This window comes from Equus caballus, chromosome 20 (assembly GCF_041296265.1).
Source record: "Equus caballus isolate H_3958 breed thoroughbred chromosome 20, TB-T2T, whole genome shotgun sequence".
NCBI lineage: Eukaryota > Metazoa > Chordata > Mammalia > Perissodactyla > Equidae > Equus > Equus caballus.
The window spans coordinates 38,256,053-38,279,751 of NC_091703.1; the positions used below are offsets into that span (position 1 = coordinate 38,256,053).

General features: G+C 38.7%; 1 protein-coding gene across 5 annotated transcripts in view; it reads right to left on the minus strand.

The window, feature by feature from the left end:
• ILRUN (inflammation and lipid regulator with UBA-like and NBR1-like domains) overlaps positions 1-23,699 on the minus strand; it is a 106,121-nt gene that overhangs the window by 47,060 nt on the left and 35,362 nt on the right. For 3 of the 5 annotated variants that reach the window (XM_070245426.1, XM_070245427.1, XM_001498379.6), the window contains exon 3: positions 19,411-19,608. The exons of the other annotated variants lie outside the window; for them this stretch is intronic. In XM_070245426.1, the coding sequence (XP_070101527.1) occupies positions 19,411-19,608 (198 nt within the window). The remainder of the gene's footprint in view (positions 1-19,410; positions 19,609-23,699) is intronic. 5 annotated transcript variants of the gene reach the window in all.

Below are 23,699 nucleotides of genomic sequence, written 5' to 3' on the forward strand. Positions count from 1 at the left end.
AATTCAGGGTCTTTTGTTGCCCCATATGAATTTTAGGATTCTTTGTTCTAATTCTGTAAAGAATGTCATTGGGATTCTGATTGGGATAGCGTTGAATCTGTAGATTGCTTTAGGTAGGATGGACATTTTAACTATGTATATTGTTCCAATCCATGTACATGGAATGTCTTTCCATCTCTTTATGTCGTCATCCAATTCTTTCAGAAAGGCCTTGTAATTTTCGTTGTATAGGCCTTTCACTTCCTTAGTTAAATTCACCCCGAGGTATTTTATTCTTTTTGTAGCGATTGTGAATGGCATTGTGTTCTTGAGTTCTTTTTCTGTTAGTTCATTATTAGAATATAGAAATGCTACTGATTTATGCAAATTGATTTTATACCCTGCAACTTTGCTGTAGTTGTTGATTACTTCTATGAGTTTCCCAATGGATTCTTTGGGGTTTTCTATATATAAGATCATGTCGTCTGCAAACAGTGAGAGTTTCACTTCTTCCCTCCCTATTTGGATTCCTTTTATTCCTTTTGCTTGCCTGATTGCTCTGGCCAGAACCTCCAGTCCTATGTTAAATAAGAGTGGTGATAGAGGACATCCTTGTCTTGTTCCTGTTTTCAGGGGGATGGTGCTCAGTTTTTGCCCAATGAGTATGATGTTGGCTGTGGGTTTGTCATATATGGCCTTTATTATGTTGAGGTAGTTCCCTTCGATGCCCGTTTTGTTCAGAGTTTTTATCATAAATGGCTGTTGGATCTTGTCAAATGCTTTCCCTGCATCTATTGAGATGATCATGTGGTTTTTACTCCTCAGTTTGTTGATGTGGTGTATCACGTTGATTGATTTGCGGATGTTGAACCATCCCTGTGTCCCTGGTATGAATCCCACTTGATCATGATGTATGATCCTTTTGATGAATTGCTGAATTCTGGTTGCCAAAATTTTGTTTAGAATTTTTGCATCTATGTTCATCAGCGATATTGGCCTGTAGTTCTCTTTTTGTGTGCTGTCCTTGTCAGGCTTTGGTATCAGCGTGATGTTGGCCTTGTAGAGTGTGATAGGAAGTGTTCCATCCTCCCTAATTTTTTGGAATAGCTTGAAAAGGACAGGTAGTAAATCCTCTCTGAAAGTTTGGTAGAATTCCCCAGGAAAGCCATCTGGTCCTGGGGTTTTACTCTTCAGGATGTTTTTGATTGCTGTTTCAATCTCTTGTGATTGGTCTGTTCAAACTGCCTGCTTCTTCTTGAGTGAGCTTTGGGAGACTGTAGGAGTTCAAGAATTTATCCATTTCCTCTAGGTTATCCATTCTGTTGGCATATAGTTTTTTGTAGTATTCTCTTATAATCTGTTGTATTTCTGCAGAGTCTGTTGTTATTTCTCCTCGCTCATTTCTGATTTTGTTTATTTGAGCTTTCTCCCTTTTTTTCTTTGTAAGTCTGGCTAGGGGTTTGTCAATTTTACTTATCTTCTCAAAAAACCAGCTCTTTGTCTCATTGATCCTTTCTACTGCCTTTTTCGTTTCAATAGTATTTATTTCTGCTCTGATTTTTATTATTTCTCTCCTTCTGCTGACTTTGGGCTTCATTTGTTCTTTTTTCTCCAGTTCAGTTAGGTGTGCTTTAAGGTTGCTTATTTGGGATTTTTCTTGTTTGTTAAGATGTGCCTGTATTGCGATGAATTCTCCTCTTAATACAGCTTTTGCTGTATCCCATATGAGTTGGTATGGCATGCTATCATTTTCATTTGTTTCCAGGTATTTTTTTATTTCTTCTTTAATTTCTTCAATGATCCATTGCTTGTTCAGTAGTGTGTTGTTTACTCTCCACATCTTTGTGCCTTTCTCAACTTTTTTCTTGTAATTAATTTCTAGCCTTATAGCACTATGATCTGAGAAGATGCTTGTTATTATTTCAATTTTTTTAAATTTGTAGAGGCTTGCCATGTTTCCCAACATATGGTCTATCCTAGAGAATGTTCCATGTGCACTTGAGAAGAATGTGTATTCAGCTCCTTCAGGGTGGAGTGATCTATATATGTCTATTAAGTCCAATTGTTTTAGTTTTTCATTCAGCTCCACTATTTCCTTGTTGATTTTCTGTCTGGATGATCTGTCCATTGATGTGAGTGGGGTGTTGAGGTCCCCTACTATTATTGTGTTGTTTTTAACATCTTCCTTTAGGTCTGTTAATAGTTGCTTTATGAATCTTGGTGCTCCTGTGTTGGGTGCATAGATATTTATAAGCGTTATTTCTTCTTGATGAAGTGTCCCTTTGATCATTATATATTGTCCCTCTGTGTCTCTCTTTACCTGTCTTATTTTGAAATCCACTTGGTCTGATATGAGAATTGCAACACCTGCCTTTTTTTCCTTGCTATTAGCTTGAAGTATTGTCCTCCACCCCTTCACCCTGAGTCTGTGTTTGTCCTTGGGGCTGAGGTGTGTTTCCTGGAGGCAACAAATTGTTGGATCTTGTTCTTTAATCCATTTTGCCACTCTGTGTCTTTTTATTGGAGAGTTCAATCCATTCACATTGAGAGTGATTATTGATGCATGTGGACTTAATGCTGTCAATCTGTCTCTCATTATCTTGTTTTCCTGTGTTTCTTTTCCTGTGTGCTTTAGACTATCCATTTAATACTGCAATTTCTTATGCTGGGTTTCTTAGATTTTTCCTTATCTATGATTTGTGACTCTGTTCTGTACTTTATTTTAGTGTCTACCTTGAAGTTTGTATTTAGAATCTCGTGTATAATATAGTCTATTCTCTGGTGGTCTCTTACTTACTTGACCAATACTGATTTAGACCCTTTGCTCTTCCCCTACTAAATAATTATTTTCATTTTTCATTCCAACTCGTCTTATTAATTTGTAGTTAGAGTGCTAAGATCGTCCTTGTTTTGGTAGTTTCCTTATTTTTCCCCTAATGCTATAGTTGAATATTTGCTATCCTGTTCTGGTTCTATCCATCGGTCTCCCTAGTCTGTGGTTTGTGTCCCCTTTCTCCCTTTTTTCTTTTTTCAAGTATGAGAGCCTTCTTGAGGATTTCTTGTAATGGAGGGCTTTTAGTTACAAATTCCCTTAACTTTTGTTTGTCTGGAAAAGATTTAATTTCTCCCTCATATCTGAAGGAAATTCTTGCTGGATAGAGTATTCTTGGCTGAAGGTTTTTATCCTTTAAAGCTTTGAATATATCACTCCATTCTCTCCTAGCTTGTAGGGTTTCTGTAGAGAAATCCGCTGACAGTCTGATAGGGGCTCCTTTATAGGTTATTCTCTTTTTTTTTCTTACTTCCCTGAGTATTCTTTCCTTATCATTCCTATTTGCCAACTTTACTATTATGTGCCTTGCGGTGGGTCTTTTTACATTGACAAATCTAGGAGATCTAAAACCCTCCTCTACAGACATTTCTCCGTTGATCCCTAGATTTAGGAAGTTCTCTTCAATAATTTCGTTAAGCACACTTTCTGCTCCATTTTCCTTTTCCATATTCTCGGGAATTCCTATGATCCTTATGTTCTTACTCCTCATTGAATCCATTATCTCTCGGAGATTTTCCTCATTTTTTTTAATTCTTAGTTCTCTTTCTTCCTCTGTCTGGCGCCATTCAGCCTGTCTGTCCTCGATTATGCTGATTTGCTCCTCTATATTGTCTACACGGGCATTCAGGGAATCCGTATTCTGTTTTATCTGGTCCATTGTGTTTTTCATCTCAAGTAATTCTGTTTGATTCTTATGATTTCAATCCCTTTTGTGAAGTAACTCCAGAACTCGGCTTGTTTCTCTATCTTTCTCTCTACCTCATTGAGTTTTTTGATTATAGCTGCTCTGAATTCATTATCACTTAGTTTACCTAATTCCAAGTCCTCAGGACTTAATTCTGTGTTTTTATTGTTTTCCTTCTGGTCTGGGGCTTTTATAAATTGCTGGATGGTAGAGGAGCGGTTTTTTCTCATGGTGGTAGAATTCAGTTGCAGTTACAGCCTGTCGCCACTAGATGGGGGTCGAGAGCGGCATGTTAGCTCTCCGCCTTGGGGCAAGATGGCTGTGCCCACTGGCTTTGCTGGGGGGGAGGGGCTGTTACTCACACGCGCCGGTCTGGGTTCAAATCAGTTCTGTTCTCTGGTCTCCCAAGGCCCTTGATTTATAGGGTCCCCGCGGATGGAAGCTTTACCCCCCTCAGCGGGTCTCCACTGAATCAGCGGCAGGAGTCCTGGATGATCCCCGGGTCGCGCGGCCCCTCCCCCGCTCCTTCCTGACCCGTGCCGCAGCGATCGCAGACTCTAGGGGAGGGAGCGATGTTCTCTCCTACCGTTCCAGCACCTCCGAAGGTGTAAAGCTAGGTTTATGATCTCCTCCTTCTTGGTATTGTAGGTCTCTAACGAGCTGGCATTATGTTTATTCTCTGAAATTCAGTTCTTCCAATCTTTTGTTGTATTTTGGAGGGGAGAGAATCCCGGGTCAGCTCACCCCACCATTTGCTCCGCCCACTCCCTCCCGATGATTCTTAAATTGGTTCTCCTCATTGAATCTGCTATTTCTCTGATATTTCCTCATTCTTTTTAATCCTTAGTTCTCTTTCTTCCTCTGTCTGGAGCCATTCAGCCTGTCTATCTTCGATTATGCTAATTTGCTCCTCTATGGTGTCTACACAGGCATTTAGGGAATCCATATTCTGTTTTATCTGATCCATTGTATTTTTCATCTCTAGTATTTCTGATTGATTCTTCTTTATAGTTTCAATCTCTTTTGTGAAGTAACTCCAGAACTCATTGACTTGTTTCTCTATATTTCCCTTTACTTCGTTGATTTTTTTGATGATAGCTAGTCTGAACTCATTTTTACTTAGTTTACCTATTTCCAATTCCTCAGGACTTAATTCTGTGTTTTTATTGTTTTCCTTCTGGTCTGGAGCTTTTATAAATTGCTGGATGGTAGAGGAGCAGTTTTTGCGCACAATGGTAGTATTTGGTTGCAGTTACAGCCTGTCACCACTAGACGGGTTGAGAGCTGTGCGTTCTGAGCCCTCCGCCTTCAGCCACAATGGCGGGTGTGCAGCACGGGTTAGGGGAGGAGGGACACTTTCTCTCATGCGCTGATCTGGATTCTGATCAGCTCTCGCTCTCTGGTCTCCTGGGGCCCTGGCTTCATGGGGTCCCCGCACACGGAAGCTTTCCTCCGTCAGCAGGTTTCCACTGCAACGGCAGTGGGAATCCTGGACGATCCCCAGACACATGGCCCCTTCCCCATTCCTTCCCTCACCCGTGGCAGCGATCCCAGTCTCTAGGGGAGGGAGCGAAGTTCTCTCTTACCCTGTTCCAGCTCCTCAAAGGCCAGCTGCAGCCTCTCCGTCCTCCATTGTCTTGCTGCTCTAGGTCTCTGATGGTCTCTGTATTAGGGTTATTGGTTGAAATTCAGTTGTTCCGGTTCTTTGGTTGTAGTTTGGAGGGGAGAGAGTCCCAGGTCAGCTCACCCCGCCATTTTGCCGACATCACCTCTCTCCATCACTTTATCTTAATGTAAATGTCTCTTTATATTAGAAGTAAGTTTCTTGTAAACAATATATGGTTGGATCTTATTTTGCGATCCACTGATAATCTCTTTCTTTTAACTGATGTATTTAGACCGCTGAGGTTTAAAAAATGATTACTGGTACAGCTGGATTAACATCTACCATATGTGTTACTTTTTTCTACTTTTTGCCCTTGTCCTTTGTTCCTATTTTTGTCTTCTACTGTTTTTCTGCCTTTTGTGGTTTTAATTGAACATTTTATATGATTCCATTTTCTCTCCTTCCTTAGCATATCAATTATACTTTTTTTTTAGTGGTTGTCAGTTTGCAATGTACGTTAACAACTAATCCAAGAAAAGTCTGAAATGACACTATACCAGTTCACAGATACTCCAAGTATCTTATAATAGCAAAATATTCCTAATTTCCCTCTCCTGTCCCTTATATCATTGCTGTCATTCATTTCACTTACACATATATATACACACACACAAGATACTAATTGAACACACTTTTGCTATTATTATTTTGAACAAACTGTTCTCTGCTAGATCAATAAAAAATAAGAAAAAAACAAGTCTTAATTTTCCCTTCACTTAGTCATTCTCCAGTGTGCTTCATTTCTTTGTATAGACCCAAGTTTCTGACTTATATCATTTTTCTTCTCTCTGAAGAACTTCCTTTAATATTTCTTGCAGGGAAGGTCTACTGGCAACAAATTCCCTTAATTTTGGTTTGTCTAAGGAAGTATTTCTCCCCAACTTTTGAGGAATAACTTTGCAGGGCACAGAATCCTAGTTTGGTGGGGAGAGTTTTCTCTCAAAATTTTAAATATGTCATTCCATTCTCCTCTTGCTTGCATGGTTTCTGAGAAGTCATATACAATTCTTATCTTTGCTTCTCTATCAGTCAGCTGTTTTTTTCCTCTGGCTTTTTTCAAGACTTTTTCCTTATCTTTGATTTTCTGCATTATGAATATGATATGCCTATGTGTAGTTTTTTTGGCATTTATCCTACTGATGTTCTCAACTTCCTAGACCTATGATTTGGCATCTGACATTAATTTAGGGAAATTATCAGTCATTATTGCTTCAAATATTTCTTCTGTTCCTTTCTTCCTTCTTCTGGTAGTCCAATTACGTGTATGTTTACTTCTTTTGTAGTTGTACCACAGTTCTTGAATATTCTGTTCCATCTTTTTTTCTGTTCCGTTTTTTTTCTTTGCTTTTCAGTTGTAAAAGTTTCTATTGATATATCCTCAAGCTCAAAAGTTCTTTCCTCAGCTGTGCCCAGTCTACTAATGAGCCCATCAAAGGCATTCTTCATTTCTGTTAGTTTTTGATCTCTAGCATTTTTAAAATTTTTTCTTAGAGTTTCTATCTCTCTGCTTATATTAACCATCTCTTCTTGCATGTTGTCTACTTTTTCCATTACAGCCCTTAGCATATTAATCACAGACTTTAAGAACTCCTGTCTGTTAACACCAACACTCCTCCATGTCTGACTCTGGTTCTGAGCTTGTTCAGTCTCTTCAAACTGTGTTTTGTGCCTTGTCATTTTTTGTTGAAAGGTGTACATGATATACTGAGTAAAAGAAACTGCAGAAAAGAGCCTTTTAATAATGCAGTGGTAAGGTACAGGGGAGGGGAAGCATTCCTTAGTCCCACAATCAGGTCTCAGTCTTTTGGTGCGCCTGTGCCCCTGGGCTGTGAATGCCACCAGTGCTTCTCAGGTTTTTCCCGTCTTGATGGGACAGGATGGCTAAAGGGGCTGGAGCTGGGTATTTCCCTTCCCCGTGTGGAAGGCTAGAGCCAGCTAGAGTTGGTTATTTCAGTTCCCTCAGGTCAGTTAGGCTCTGATAAAACCACCTCTGGTAAAATAATTTCTCCTGTGGGCAAACCTTGTTAAGAAGAACAGAATGCTCTGCATAATTTCAAAACAGTTACTTTCCCCTTCTGCTGCCTGAAGCATTAGGGGATTTTTCTCCAGTATTCACTGTGAGAACCTGGTAGAGATCCTTGAGGTAGAACTCACAAAAGTGTGGGGACACCCCAGAAGTTTTTATAACTCTCAGACTTGTCCACACTGAGCCTCCACAATTTGTCAACCACAGTTCCTGTTTTTCTACCCCAGTACTGGTTCCTGCAGAAGTGCCTGTGATTCTCTGTATAATTTTCAGTGCACATTAAGCTACATGTTCTGCCTTGGGTACTCCAGAACTCCACACAAGCATTCAACACCTTTCTGGTTTTATGAGCTGGAATCTTTGACTCCACCCTGAAGATCCCACCAGGACTCCAAAGAAACAGATCTTTGGAATATTTGAGATGAAAAAACTTTAAGGAATCTTTACTAAGAAAAGTTCAGGGGCCAGCCCTGTGGCTGAGTGGTTAAGTTTGTGCGCTCTGCTTCAGCAGCCCAGGGTTTCACTGGTTTGGATCCTGGGTGCGGACATGACACCACTCATCAGGCTACGCTGAGGCGGCGTCCCACATGCCACAACTAGAAGGACCCACAACTAAAATATACAACTATGTACTGGGGGGATTTGGGGAGAAAAGGCAAAAAAAAAAAAAAAAGACTGGCAACAGTTGTTAGCTCAGGTGTCAATCTTAAAAAAAAGCAAGAAAGAAAAGTTCATACAAGACAAGTTAACAGTTGAGGAAGGATTACTAGACAAGGTTTCACAATATAATCAACTCTTTTAATAGCAACAACAGTAAGAATGTCAAAATAATAATAATAAGCAGCAGTATCTTAGACTTATTCACTATTTACCATCCAGGTGCTGCTGTAAAAGCTTTTACACGCATTAACTCCTCTAATTTCCTCAAAGCCCTATGAGGTAAGTGCTGTTTTCCTTAGTTTAGTGTTGAAGAAACTGAGTCATTAAAAGATAAAATAATTTCCTAAAGGTCACACTGTTATTTCACTGCTGAACTAGAAGTCAAACCCAGACAACATGACATCAGAGCTCATGCAGCCACCCTATTGTCCTTTATAAAAAAAAGAATATCTAAGAATTTGACTATAAATGAGCCAAATAAGTTGTGGTTTGTTCATTCTGTTTTTGAGATGGCTAATACATTTTATTATTTGGTCACTTTTTATATATCTTGCCCCAACACAGCAAAAAGAATTATCAACCCAGACAGAAAGTACATTAGTGGTTGCCAGGGGCTACAGAAATAGGGAGTGACTGCTTAAGGGGTATGGGGTTCCCTTCTGGGGTGATAAAAACGTGTTGGAACTAAACAGATGACAGTTGCACAATACTGTGACTGTATTAAATACCACTGAACCGTACACTTTAAAATGGTTAATTTATTATGTGAATTTTATCTTAATTTAAAAAAAGAATGATCTACATATTTTGGTTAATAGTCATCCAATGGAATGGTATACAACTATTAAAAACTGCATTTTTGCAAATAATGACAAGGGGAAAAGGTTCTAAAATACTACAGAGTAGGAAAAAAGTAGGTGACAGAACTATATGTAGCACAATATCAAATTTGGAAAACAAAAAATTTTTTTTACTTTAATATTTGGATACATATATTAACATGTCTGTATAACAGAGCAAATGTTTTCTTTTTTTCTCTATACTTTCTACATCATATTTCTTCTATCGGAACAAATCTATTTTTAAAAGAATTCAATCACAAATAATGAATAAGTTTAGCAACGTAAGTGACATAAAAGTCATCAAATAAGAGAAGAAACAGAAAACTAAAATGGTCAAACTAAATTCAAATATCAATAATTAAATTAAACGTGAATAGCCTTAAACACACCAATTAGAAGACAGAGATTCACAGAAGAGTAAAAAAAAAAAAAAAATCCAACTATATGCTGTCTAAAGAAACTCCAAATATAGTGATACAGGTAGGTTGAACATAAAAGGCTGGTAAAAGATACATCATGCAAACACTAATCAAAGAAAGCTAGAGAGGCTATATTAATATCAGATAAAGTAGACTCCAGAGGGAAGACAATTACAGGGGAAAAAAAAGAGGGACATAATGGGTCATTTACCCAGGAGACATAATCCTAAATGTGTATGCATCTAACAATAGAACTTCAAAATATATGAATCATGGGGCCAGCCCCATGGCCTGCTGGTTAAGTGCAGTGTGCTCTGCTTCAGCAGCCCAGGTTCACAGGTTCAGATCCTGGGCATGGACCTATACCATTTGTCAGCCATGCTGTGGTGGTGAGCCACATGAAAAATAGAGGAAGATTGGCATGAATGTTAGTTCAGGGTGAATCTTCTTCAGCAAAAATAAAAGAGCCAAAAACTGACAGAACTGAAAGGAGAAACAGACAATGCGAAACTGAAGTTGGAGCCTTCAATACTCCTTTCTCAGTAAGATAGAACTAGCAGATCTCTGCAAAAAAATCTATAAAGAACAGAGGAATTGAAAAACACCATAAATCAACTGGATCCAACTGACATGTATAGGACACTCCATCCAACAGTAGCATAATATACATTCTTTTGAGGTACACATGAAATATTCACCAAGAGAGACAATATCTCCTGGGCCATAAACACCTAAACATATTTAAAAGAACTGAAATGATGCAAAGTAGGTTCTCTGACCATAATGGAATTAAATTAGAAATGGTTAAACAAGATAACAGAAAAATGACCAAATATTTGGAAATTTGACAACACACTTCTATATAATCCATGGGTCAAACAGGAAGTCTCAAGAGAAATTAGAAAATATTTTGAACTGAATGAAAATACAGTCTTTCAAAATTTGTGGCTAAAAGCAGTGTTTAGAGGGAAATTTATAGTTGCAATAGAGCAAATGTTTGTGTCTCCCCTGCAAAATTATTATATTGAAACCTAATCCCCAAAGTGACTGTATTTGGAGGTGGAGCCTTTGGGAGGTGATCAGGTCATGAGGGTAGAGTCCCCATGCATAGTGCCCTTATGAAAAAAGATCCCAGAGAGCTCCCTTGTCCCATTAGCCATATGAGGACACAGCAAGAAGACTGCAGTCCATGAACAAGGATGCAGGCCCTCACCAGATAACAACTCTGCCAGCATCTTCATGTTAGACTTCCCAGCCTCCAGAACTGCGAGAAATAAATTTCAGTTGTTTACAAGTCATCTAATCTATAGTATTTTGTTACAGCAGGCTGAATGGATTAAGAAAATAGTATTAAGGGGCTGGCCCCGTGGCCGAGTGGTTAAGTTCGCGCGCTCCGCTGCAGGCGGCCCAGTGTTTCGTTGGTTCGAATCCTGGGCGCGGACATGGCACTGCTCGTCAGACCACGCTGAGGCAGCGTCCCACATGCCACAACTAGAGGAACCCACAACGAAGAATACACAACTATGTACCGGGGGGCTTTGGGGAGAAAAAGGAAAAAATAAAATCTTTAAAAAAAAAAAAAAAAAAGAAGAAGAAAATAGCATTAAACACCTATATTATAAAAGAAGAACGATCTCAAATCAATGACCTCAGCTTCCATCTTAAGAAACTAGAAAAAGAATAAAATAAACCCGAATCAAGCAGGAGAGAAACAAAATTAACAGCAGAAATCCATGTAATTGAAAACATAAAAACAGAGTAAAATCAATGAAACCAAAAGCTGGTTCTTTGAAAAGACCAATTAAATTAAGAAATCTATCAAGATTATTAAAAAAAAAAAAAAAAAGAGGAGACACAAAATACCAAGAATGAAAGAGGGGATTATCACTACAGACATAGAAGGCATTAAAATGATAATAAAGATTCTACAAACAACTCTATGCACATATATCTGACAATTAAGTAAAAAGGGCCAATTCCTTGAAATTACTCAAAGTCCCTGAAGATGAAATAGATAACCTGAACAGATCTATAACTACAAAAATAAGTTGAATTAGTAATTAAAAACCTTCCAAAAGAACCCTCCAGGCTCAGATGATTTCACTGACAAATTCTTCAGAAGAAGAATACCACCAATTCGATACAATTTGTTACAGAGAAAAAAAACTGGTACAACATACTGGAGTTTATAATAGAGGTGCACTATCCAATGGGGCAGGCCACTAGCCACATGCAGCTATTGAGTACTGGAAATGTGGGCTGGAGTCACATGTTGAAATGACAGTATTTTGGCCATATAGAGTTAAATAAAATGTATTACTAAACATTTTTGCAAGTCCTCAAATAAGACTTAGGTCAGAAATAAGATCTTTTTCTTAATCACTTCTGATTTCTAAATATAAAAGAGAAACTGTAAAACTAAAAAGGAAAAATGACTTTCAAGTGGCTACTAAGCCAAAGTCTAACCCACTCTAGAATTCAATTGCTTTCAAGACCATCTCAAAACAAATTACAAGTAAAACTCTTAGAAATCATAAGAGGAAACTGGAAGGACACCGTTCACTACAAAGCAAAAATCAGTTACAGGCTTACAGCATTCCTTCCTGGAACCCAATGTCCAGACATATTGACATTCTCTTTGTAAAGAAAGGAAAGCATGAGCTCTTTAAAGAGAAAAAGAGAAAAATAAAGAGCTAAAAGAAAAAGGCCCGATCTTTTCAAGATAAAGATTATAGAATGAACTAATTTCTAAGTGATAAATATCTTTTCTATTCCAAGGAAAAACCCATTAGAGCATTCTGTGGGTAGTGTCAAAGCATCATAATAGGAACAGAATGCAATTTGCTTTTCAGTAAGAAGATGGCCTCTTCAAAGATTCCCACCCTTAACTACAAGACTAATGGGACTAATTACCGTCATATAGGAAGCAAAGAAGAGCAGGAAGTTTCACGTGTAAACGTTTTACTATGATAGGGCTATGGTCTCTAATGGGAGGTTTGTAAAAATAAAGAAACGGCTATATTCTGAGCAGCAATTAAGGAATATAAGCTGTATCAGAAAAACTAAGATACCAGATAAAGCTTGAAAGCCCTATACATTGATCATTTTAGATACTAATCATTCTGTTAAAAAATAACCATACATTTTTCAGTAGTTTTATAGCATATACTGATTAAATTAGGTACTAACCATGATTTAAACAGAAAGCAATTATGCTTGCTTCCTTATTTATAAGAAATATGCTCTGGTCTGATTCAGTGGCAAGTGTACACAATGGCACTTACTAAAAATTCCCATCACACAACAATTCAGTAAACCCTCAAGAATTTCATCTGAAATAATTTCAGCATACATGTAAACATTTTTGTGAAGGGGTAATGTACATATCTCCTCCACTGTAAGTCTTACTTTTTTCCTCGTTTTTAATATTTCTGAAATCAAAATGATCATGTAATTAAATGTGTTAATATGGTAATAGCTCTACCCTTCCCTCCATAAGAGAAGTTGTCACTAAACTAATGATGGATGTTAAAATTACTATCATATAGGAATCAAAGAAGTGCAGGAAGTTTTATGTGTAAATGTTTTACTATAATAGGGCTAGAGCCTCTAAGTAACTAAACACTTTAACTAGATGCAGCCTCAGTTATAGACCTTACCAATGCATACACACAAAAAAAGATTATATGTATTTTTTTAAAAAGCAAATTATGCCTAAGTATTTAATCTTTAAAATGGTCAGTGGTTTTACAACTATTTTCTTTCTAACAATAAGTATAATAGTATTTTAAAAAAGAATTATATCTGGTTAAAAAAATTTTTTAAGGAACTGTCAATCCCAAAATTCAGAATCCTAGGAACCTACCATTCCAGATCAAAGAACTTTCTGTTAACAGAAGGGCTCTGGCTACCATCAAAAAAATAGAGGTTGGGGCCAGCCCCAGAGCCCAGTGGTTAAGTTTGTGCGCTCCGCTTCGGCGGCCCAGGGTTTCGCCAGTTGGATCCTGGGCGTGGACATGGCACCGCTCATCAGGCCATGCTGAGGCGGCGTTCCACACAGCACAACCAAAAAGACCTACAACCAGAATATACAACTATGTACCGGGGGACTTTGAGGAGGAGAAGAAGAAGAAAAAAAAAGACTGGCAACAGATGTTAGCTCAGGTGCCAATCTTTAAAAAACAAAAGATGCTGCTTTCAAATTACATTTTTGCCTCTCTACCAAATCCTTATATATATATCGGTCTAACAAGAAATAATAAAACTAATTATAAAGTGAACAGTGTTAGCACTAACAGTACACACTACAACTACTCGCAGTTAAATTTCAAAGCAGTTAAAACTATTATTTGATGATTCATACCTGGACATGCAAATATTTTATTTACTACACTTTATAGATAGAACAGTGTTTCATCTGATTTCTTGATTTTCTATGCTTCAGAGGTTCAGGACCCATATATTTGCATTTTACAAGTTAATAGGAACAGAAGAGCCATTTCACTCTGCCTTTGACTCACGCATAACTACCTGGACATGACCACCAAACAAGCACCACCATCTGGTGGCGACATGACCATGGCAGGCTTCCTTCTCTGAAGCAGAAATAGCCCATCACCATATAAACTTTAAACAGACCTTAGAACATAAAGATATTTAAGGATTTCAGATATCATGTACTCTTTGAAATGTCCCTTCTAAAAACATTTCCCATACAAGTCACAGTCAGCTTAGGGAGCATTTCTTTTATCAAAAAAGAAATCTGTTGTTTTCAAGGGCTACTCATATTGCTGATATTGGAGAATTCTAGAGATCAGAATTGAAACAGAGAGCATCTTATTGAAGATCGTCTAGAAGAAACTGAGGCAGCCATTTTGAGTCCAACATAAAAGAGAGATGTTCTAAAGGTGGGGTCAATAGGCAGAAGGGCAAGAGAACTGGCAGAAATGTCAGGTAGAACAGCATCTAAACAGGAGACACCTGTGTGGAGTCTGGAGGCGCTCTGCATGAAACCAGAGCTGCTTTCCTAACACGATCAGTTAAAACTCAGGATAAGAACAAGGAGGGACAGCTCTACATCACCTGGCTACGGACGACACTGCATAAATTGAGAAGATGGAAGAACTTACAAAGGTTTTAGGAAACAAACAGCATGGTTTACAGAGAGCACGCAATAAGTTTCCTAATATGTGAGACATATTATGGTTTGGAAGCTTAGTAAGGGAAGTACCATTTCCAACCTCTGAGAAACTAAATGAATAAGGTATAAGTATTTAATCTATATAAAAATGTCCCTAGGGACCTATGTGAAGTACTTAACAAGAAGAGCTACTTCAACTGGGAGAAACCATCACCAGCATGTGATAACCAGAGTATCACTTGATCTTCGCAACTAGATCTCTCCAATTTAGAAAGAACCAACACAGTGCAAGTGTAAATCTCTCCTGTGGAATTATGGAAGAGGGTACTCTACTAGGAAGAAGGGAGGCATGTTGCCACTGGTACCAAGGCTAAAATGGGGACAAGCACCCATGCTGCTTACTCCTTCTCAAGAGTCAAGTGTCCTGTAGGAACTGCGTATCTTCTAGCAGGCCAGAACTCTTTGGGAATACTCATACTTACCCAACTACCTAAGAGTTGCCTCACCAATCTCAACCCCCACCCTCATTCCCACTCACTCCGGAAATGGAGGGAGGACTTAGGGACCAGATACCCTACCCTCACTAAACCCTAACAAGCATCAACATTCTAGAGCCAAAGTTTCTTTGTGAACCTCATATAGTAGTGAAGGCCAAATTAATGACAAAGATCATAAAACTACTTTTGTTAATTTATACCTATAATTTATAGCTAATTTATAACTTTTCAGAGATCCTAGACAAACCATTATTTCTCTCTGGTCTTCAGTTTCCTCATCCTTAAAATGTAGTAGCTAATACTTCCTTCATAAGGTAGTTTATATGCAAAAAGCCCAATTTAATGCCTGACATACAGTAGGTATTAGATAACAGGTTGCTTTTATCTAAGAAGCAAAAGTCTGTTACAAGAAGATAAAATAAAATGTTTGGGTTTGAAAATAAATGTGCCAAGAATCAGATAGTTTGTGGTACTCAACCAAGGGAGTTAGAAACATATGTGGTGGGGGAGGATTGGTTGTAAAGATGAACATGTGAAGCTACAGATATTTAGGGCTAAGGGTCTTATAAATATGCCCCACATAATGAAGAACTATCCACACAACATGCCAACAGCACCTCTGTTGACTCTGAGAGTGCATAACCAATCTAAAATGTAAATTATTAAATGCAACAAAAATTTCTTGTGAGGAAGAGAAATGAGCTGAAACAACATAAGTGTTATTATAAAAATAAGGAGAATGAATTATTTCTAGAGAAGACCATCTAAAGACTAAAGAAGAGGGGCCAGCTCCATGGCCTAGTGGTTAGGTTTGGCACGCTCTGTTTCAGGGGCCTGGGTTCACAGGTTCAGATCCCAGGTGCGGACCTACACCACTCATCAGCCATGCTGTGGCAGCATCCCACATAAAAAATAGAGGAATATTGGCAGAGATGTTAGCTCAGCAGCAATCTTCCTCAAGCCAAAAAAAAATGAGGAAGAATGGCAACAGATGTTAGCTCAAGGCTAATCTTCCTCAGCAAAAAAAAAAGTTCTAAAACTGATTGTGGTGATGGTTACACAACTCTGAATATACTAAAACCCACTGAATTATACACATTAAATAAGTAAATTGTATGCATTGTACGGTATGTGAATTATATCTCAATAAAGTTTTTAAAAAAAGAAATTAAAGAAAAAAAGACTAAAGAAGAGACCACCCTATCAAAAACAAAACAAACAAAAAACCAGTTTTATTGTTAAAACAGAAAGATAAGGTACAGAGAAGTTACCTAACCTGTCCAAGTTTGTGCCCAGGCAACCTAGTCCTACATTCCAAACTCTTATCCCTACGCTATACTCAATGAGCTAGCAAAGATAAGAATGAGCAGAAAAACTGGGATGAGCCAATCATGGTTAACATGGCAGTTTATGTTTTTTCATGTATTCATAGTTGTGGTTTTATACATATTATATTCACTTTCTGCCAGTCATTTAACATCTCTGCTATTAGGAGGTGTTTTGTAAGCAACAGTAACTTGGATTCAATGAAATTCGATAGTGTATAAAATGGAATTAAATTCTTTACTACAGCAGATGAAAGATTTGCCAACTGTACTCGACAGAGGCCCAGAGGTCACCTCAGAGAGAGAGCAGGAAAACACAAGCCAAGGAAGCTCCTAATTCAACAAAACCAGTTTCATTTTTATCTTTTCTCCTTTTTGGAGGGGGCATTCACACAGGCTTTTATCAAGAAAAGTGTTCCACTGATTAAGAAAAATGCATGAAAACCATGGAATCAGATGAATTATTAAGATCCTTTGAAGGTATTAGATTTCACAAAGTCCTGAGAAACAACTCACAAACTATAAGACAAGAAAGTCTTTAAATTCTTTACTGCCTCCAAAGCTTAGTATATTTATACTCTACCGACTTCTAGAATTTGAGACGGATGTTAAAAATATAAAATTTAATGTCCCCCATAACGATAATTATTTTTAAGTTAACATTAAAAAAACACACACAAACAAGACTAGAGCTCTCAAACACTGGAGAATGCTAAGAAGCAAAATCTTTGCACCAAAAAGATTTTAAAAAATCATGTATGTTGTCTTCCTCCCCCCTTAAAAACTCTGACATTCATTTAAAAAATGTATTGAGTAGCCACTCTCTGCTCTGCACTGGGTTCAGCTTTTTAAAAATTTACAAAGATAAATGAGACATGTATCACCTTAAGTTTCAAAGGTGATATGAGACATTCATCAAATTAAATGGGTAGAAAGAGGTAAAGTGCCAAAGAGAGGCAAAGGAGTGAGAGGGAAAGAGAATGCAATGGGAGCTCAGCAGCAGGAGAAACAATTTCCAACTGTGCAGGTAAGAAGACACTTAGGAGAGGTGGCCTGAATAACGAAGAGTCCAGAAGGGAAGGGACAAACAACCTCTCTGCATTCTGATACACGGTTACATGTTCATTTGTTATTCAACAAATAGTTCACAGTCTAGTAGGAGAAAGGATAAGTGAACAAACACCTAAAATACAATGTGTTAAGTATAATAACAAGCATGTGCATAATATTAATGAAAAAGGGAGGGATGAATTTCCTTGGGGCAGGAGGGAGAGTAAGCAAGTGGGGTGGAGGGAAGAAGGAAAGGTGACTTCAGGGCCCTGAGGATGAGCAGGAGTTTGCTGGAAAGAAGGAAAAGGTATTTCAGGCAATGGGAACAATATGAACAGGGGCATGGAGAAGTGAAAACATGTGATGTCTTCAGGGACTGGCTATGGGCCAGTAAGCAGGTGGATGAAGACAAAAGTGAAAACGAGGCCAGGATCAGATTGTGAGGACCTTTAAGCCCCATGCCAAGGAGTTTGGCTTCATTACAGTAGGCACAAAGGTTCTAGGCAGAGAATGATGTCACATAAGCACTATAAGACACCTTTTCTTTTTTTTTTTTTAAAAGATGGCTGTTGCTTCTATTTTATTTTATTTTTAAATTTATTTATTTATTCATTTTTCGAGGAAGATTAGCCCTGAGCTAACATCTGCTGCCAATCCTCCTCTTTTTGCTGAGGAAGACTGGCCCTGAGCTAACATCCATGCCCATCTTCCTCTACTTTATATGTGGGACGCCTGTCACAGTATGGCTTGCCACGTGGTGCCATGTCCACGCCCAGGATCCGAATTGGCGAACCCCGGGCTGCTGAAGCTGAACATGTACACTTAACTGCTGTACCACCGGGCCGGCCCCAAGACACCTTTTCTAACATTAAAAATTTGTGAGGTTGTAAAAATATTTTTTAAAAACATATAGGAGAATGTTAATTGCAGGACACCTTGAAATAAATCCAAATTGGCATGAAGCCAATTAAGAGCTCCCTGAGGGCGAGAACTATTTACTATTTATTTTCCTTTGGATTTCAGGACATGGGATATAGTAGAATCCAAAAGGGACTGGTTTTTGATTAAGAACAACAAGACAGAACAAAAGATGACTCCAAGGTTTCTGGCCTGATCATCTCAGTGGAGTGCCATTGAGAAGAATGTCAGTTTTGCCTGGGAGATGCTAAAATTCAGCAATCTGCAGACTATTCAGGTGTTCTGTCCATAAGTGGTTAAAATACAGATTTGGAGGTCCACAAAGGGTCTGCAGCCAGAGACATGAATTTGAGCATTGCTGTGTCTGCTGTACTGGAGACAGCTGAAGCCATGTGGGTGGATGAGGTCACCGAGCGTGCACGGGGCCCAGCTCAGAATCGAGTAATCCAAGGGCAAAGATGAGACTGGACAGGGAAAGAACATTCAGAGGAGGAGGAGGGGAACCAAGAGAGGTATCATGTGAGTTTAGGAAGGTACAAATTTCAAAAAGTACTTGGAGTATGGTGCCAAATGACAGAAGGTCAGCATGAAGACTATAAAGTGGCTTTGGATTTAGAAACTGGGTAGTCACCGATAAACATTTCATTAGAGTGGGTAAAGGACAGATTAGGTTGAAGAGTATATGGAAAACTGGGAGAAGAGACAGTGAGTATACACTGCTCTGTTCAAAAAGTGTGGTAATAAAGAGGAGGAATAAAAGGCTTGACAGGTCAACAGGTGGAGAGAAGTATGCAAATTTTGCACATTATCTTCTTTTATATAACTTGTGCCTTGAGATTCTGAGGACAATGACTACCTTCAGTATTCTTACAGCACCTACTAGATTATACAATGAAAACAGCAGCACTACTAAATCATTGTTTAGAATGCAAGATATATCTTATACACTTCACTGAATTTTAACTAAATTCCTAGTGTAAAAGGGAGAGTGCCAGCCCACACCAATTAGATAGTCATTAAATTCAAGTCATTTACCTTAAAAGAGGCCGTTGCCCTGTTATTTAATTTGACAGGTTCTATGAGCAACACTGGGGATGCTGTAAGATGTTACCTGAATTCCTTCACCCTGGGCTGCACAAGGACATACTCACCTCCATAGTAGAGTCCTGTAGCAGTGCACATCCGCCACTGTCCCTGATACATTCCTGCTCTGCTGGGGCTGCACATCTGGACGCTGACATCTGCAATCTCTTGGGGCTCTAGCGATCTCACCATCACCATGTTCACATGTCCAAATTGGTCTCCCCCGACATATTTAAGACAAACCCCTGGAGGCCAGGCCTCTGTCCCTGAGTTCAAGCAAAAGAAAAAAATGTTAGGTAATCAGTGGTCCTATGCTGGGTGCAGTTCATTAAAAAACTGTAGAAAAGGCCTCCTTCTTTGTCTCACACATACATAAACCTACCCACATATCCTTGAGCCGTGTAACACCTCACACAACTGATGAGAAGGAATCATCAGAGTCTACAACCTCTGACCAACACTCTATCCCTAAGAGAAGGCACATCCGGCAAAAGCAAGGCAGTTCCTCAAGGAGATGTGTTTCAGGTGACCCCAGGGAAGGCCACACATCACACTGAATCTGCAGAACCTAAGAATGATGTCCATGAAGACCAGAGAACAAAGCACAGACTCACATCTTTGGAGGATTGCTTTCTCTACTAAGATGTAACACAGGCCTATTTTCACTTCAACTTTTTAAGCTGACATTCAAAATAAAAATATGTCTGATTGTCCCCAGCTTTTCCATCGAGGCAAAAGGATGAAACACATGACGAGTAATTTCTATGATATTATTTTCTTTTGAAACTACTTTTTCCCTGATGTATGACTTTTCTTCTGGAGTCCTTAACTACGAAAAGACTGAGGCTCAAGAGACTCTGTAAATATAAGAGGAGTCGAGTGAAAATTTCATTTTCAGGTTCAAACAGTAGTGGGGGGAAGCTCAACAGTGAGGTGAACTTGTCTGATAACACAATGAAACTGTGATCTTGGGGGTGATGACACCAGTCAAGAGGTGCTTGCAGGAAGCACAGGAATGGTAAGACAGAGAAACGGCTTTGGCAGGAATGTCTTTCCTCTTTTGGAAATACAAAGATCTTATTTTGTACCTACTCTTGTGTACCTATTTTCATATAAACTAATTCAAAATGAGAAATCTATATATTGACTTGCTCTGACCAGTCATAGGTAGCCACATAGTGACTAACGTGATCTTTCCTGTGAAGCCTCTCCAATATACTTCTTTTTACTATAGACAGAAACCTCTATATATCTTTCTTGGGGATACATACATTTACTATAAAAATAAATCACTATGAGGGGCTGGCCCCAGTGGCCGAGTGGTTAAGTTCGCATGCTCTGCTGCAGGCGGCCCAGTGTTTCGTTGGTTCGAATCCTGGGCGTGGACATGGCACTGCTCATCAGACCACGCTGAGGCAGCGTCCCACATGCCACAACTAGAAGGACCCACAACAAAGAATATACAACTATGTACCTGGGGGCTTTGGGGAGAAAAAGGAAAAGAATAAAATCTTTAAAAAATGAAAATAAAAAAAATAAATCACTATGAAAAGTTGAACATGGCAGGGCTCTCAGGACAAGGCATGCTTGAAATTTACCTCCTAATAGTACTCTAAGATGCCTCAGTACCTTGTTCTTGAAGTGCCAGGCTAGTTTTGATACACCTGAAAGCTTACCACTGAGAAGGGAACCAGAGAGAAAAGCAACCTGAGCTTTACTGCTGAGATCTCAGTCCCATAATAAACAGTACCTTCTGTGGCTCTTAGATCTTCAGGGGTAGCAGATGCAGCAGCAGCCACTATGTTTTGTCACACCCTCTTAAAAAAAACCTGCCAGCAAAGTGCTCTCTTAAGTTAACACTAGAAAGAGCAACTGGTTGTGGATGATACACTGGCAATACACGCAAATTTTGTTTTTCATTTCTGGGGCCTATGGCTTGGCAAAAGCCTATCTGTCTTAGGTCAAGAACAGTAGCAGGTGACATGAAGCACCTTAGAAAATGTCAGTCTCTAAAGACCAGGATCCAAGAGGAAAATTAAACTACTGTTATTAGGGCTAAATTCACAATTATTCTTAAAACAAACATACACACACACACATGTGTAACAAGACAATGTCGGTTTACATGAAAACCCAAGAATGAATCCGTTTTTGAACTTCTAAGAAAATAAGGAAAACCAAGAATGTCTGGGTGTGGGAAATACTTGGCTGTCCTGAGCAGACAACCACAAGCAGCTGAGAGCTCTAAGCTGTGCAAAAGAGGGAGTGCTGCTAGGTTTCAGGGAGACTGAGTTAGTTGGTAAAACGCTAAATGATTAACAAATTATGCAGCTACAATCCTAATCTATTTAGTATGCCAAACCCTATTAATGTAGTACTTGGAGAGCCTCTTGAAGAAAAAACTGGAAGAGTTATCAACGATCAACTCTAGAGTGCTAATCTGCTATAAAGTAACCAGTCATCTGCCTTCTGAGACTTAGCAACAGTTCACTATGACATATAGTTCTTACAGCCCCAACGGTTAGGTCAGGTAACTCTGAAAAGGTCAAAGATATTGATTCTTGATGCAAAACAAAGGGAAATACTGGTGAACTATTCAGACCACCAGACTAAGGATACCTGAAATCCTAATGTGAGAAGTATAATACAACAAGGCTTCAAATTAACTCTCAGTTGCAGACTGGCTCATGGGGGATAGACACATCTAAACAAAAAGAAAAACTAATCTGTTTTATGACTTTCCAAGTCAAGTATCACAAGCATGCATATGATTAAGGCCGTAATTCACCACTTATCATGGAATATGTTTATTTAAAAAAATAAAAATTAGTAACAAAAACCTGTCATATAGCAATTTTGAGACAATAAAGAGCATGGCAAAAACGAAATAAATGTCCATCAGTTCCAGAAAGCCTGGGACTTACTAAGTATAAGTGATTATAAAAATAGTTTGGAGACAGCAAGAAACATCTAAAGAGCAATGCAGAAAAACCACGATGAAGATCCCCTAATCTTTTTAACCCCTGTAAGTGTGAAGACTGCGTTTCAAATTAAGCTACATATAAACAGGGATCTTCACTGATCTGGTCATTGTTTTCTCCCGATAACCGATAAAGTCACTGGAACATCATAAAATTCGTTGAATGAAGAAAGCAGAATTATGTTCTCTATAGTCACACTGAAGAGAAAGGTAGAAAATTAACTATTTTAAGAAGCCAAAAGAAAACTGCAGGAAATAGTTGTTCTTTCTCAAGTTCCTTCCCCAACTCTTGTTTTATATTCACCTCGATGTAATTCAAAAAAAAACAAAGATGACTTTGAAGCCGCTCTCTCACAGGACAGTCACAATTACTTCACCAAAGTCAGAGAAACACCAGCTATTATAACATGCTCAGCTTAACGTTCACTACAGCTGGACAGCAGAGCATGGCTGTAAGAACTGAGAAGCCATGTTGGTAAAGAGAACTGTCTGCTTTTTATCTTTAGAGGGACAGTTTCAAATTTTCACTTCAAATCTAATTGGAAGGTTTCCTGCTCAAGTCTCCCAAGCTTCTAATACTTATATAGCGCCAGAAGTGTGGATCCTGGGATTCTGCAGCTAATGTCATTAAATGCCTCACTTCTGTTTTCCTATGGTCTGAATCTAAGGATTTAAACAATATTAGGAGTTTAATTTTAAACAATGTGTGACATTTATCTTCTTTGGGAAAGCTGTTGAGACAGCTATATGTAGTTCCTATCAATCTCATCTGTTGTATATTTGAATGCCTGGCATGCCTAAAACATGAGAGCAGAGAGGCACCATGAAAATTACTTACGAAACTTCAGTGAGCACTTATCTCTTAGAAGGTTATGAACAACAGTAAGAGAGCCAGAGGAGAAACAGCTAAGGCGTGCCCTACTTCTATGTTACTACTCTATTTCCAGAAAGAACTCAGGCCAGACTAGGACGATGTTGAAGAACCAGTGCATATGCATGCTTTCCCTCTCTTTAATAACAAATCTGTTACTTAGTTATGAGAGGCCAGTTTCTCCTTAATCAAATGGAAAGCATTTAGCTATAGACACAAAACTGTTTTACAACTGGGTGAACAACTTCCAGAAGAATAAAAAACCTATTTGTTCAAGTACCTTGAAAGGTAAATCTCTAGCAATTGTTGCCCAACTTTTCCAGAGGTGTTCGGAACAAGAATGCCCTTTTACAGAAAGAAAGGCTGCAGACACAGAGACTGTTTTAAAGGGAATTACCATGCAAAAGCAGGAGGAAAAAGTGGCCAGGCCCACCAATACAGATTTTTCTCCAAGTCAAGGTGGAGCGCAGGCTCTTTGGGGTTTTTTACATTCTAGCCATTTTATA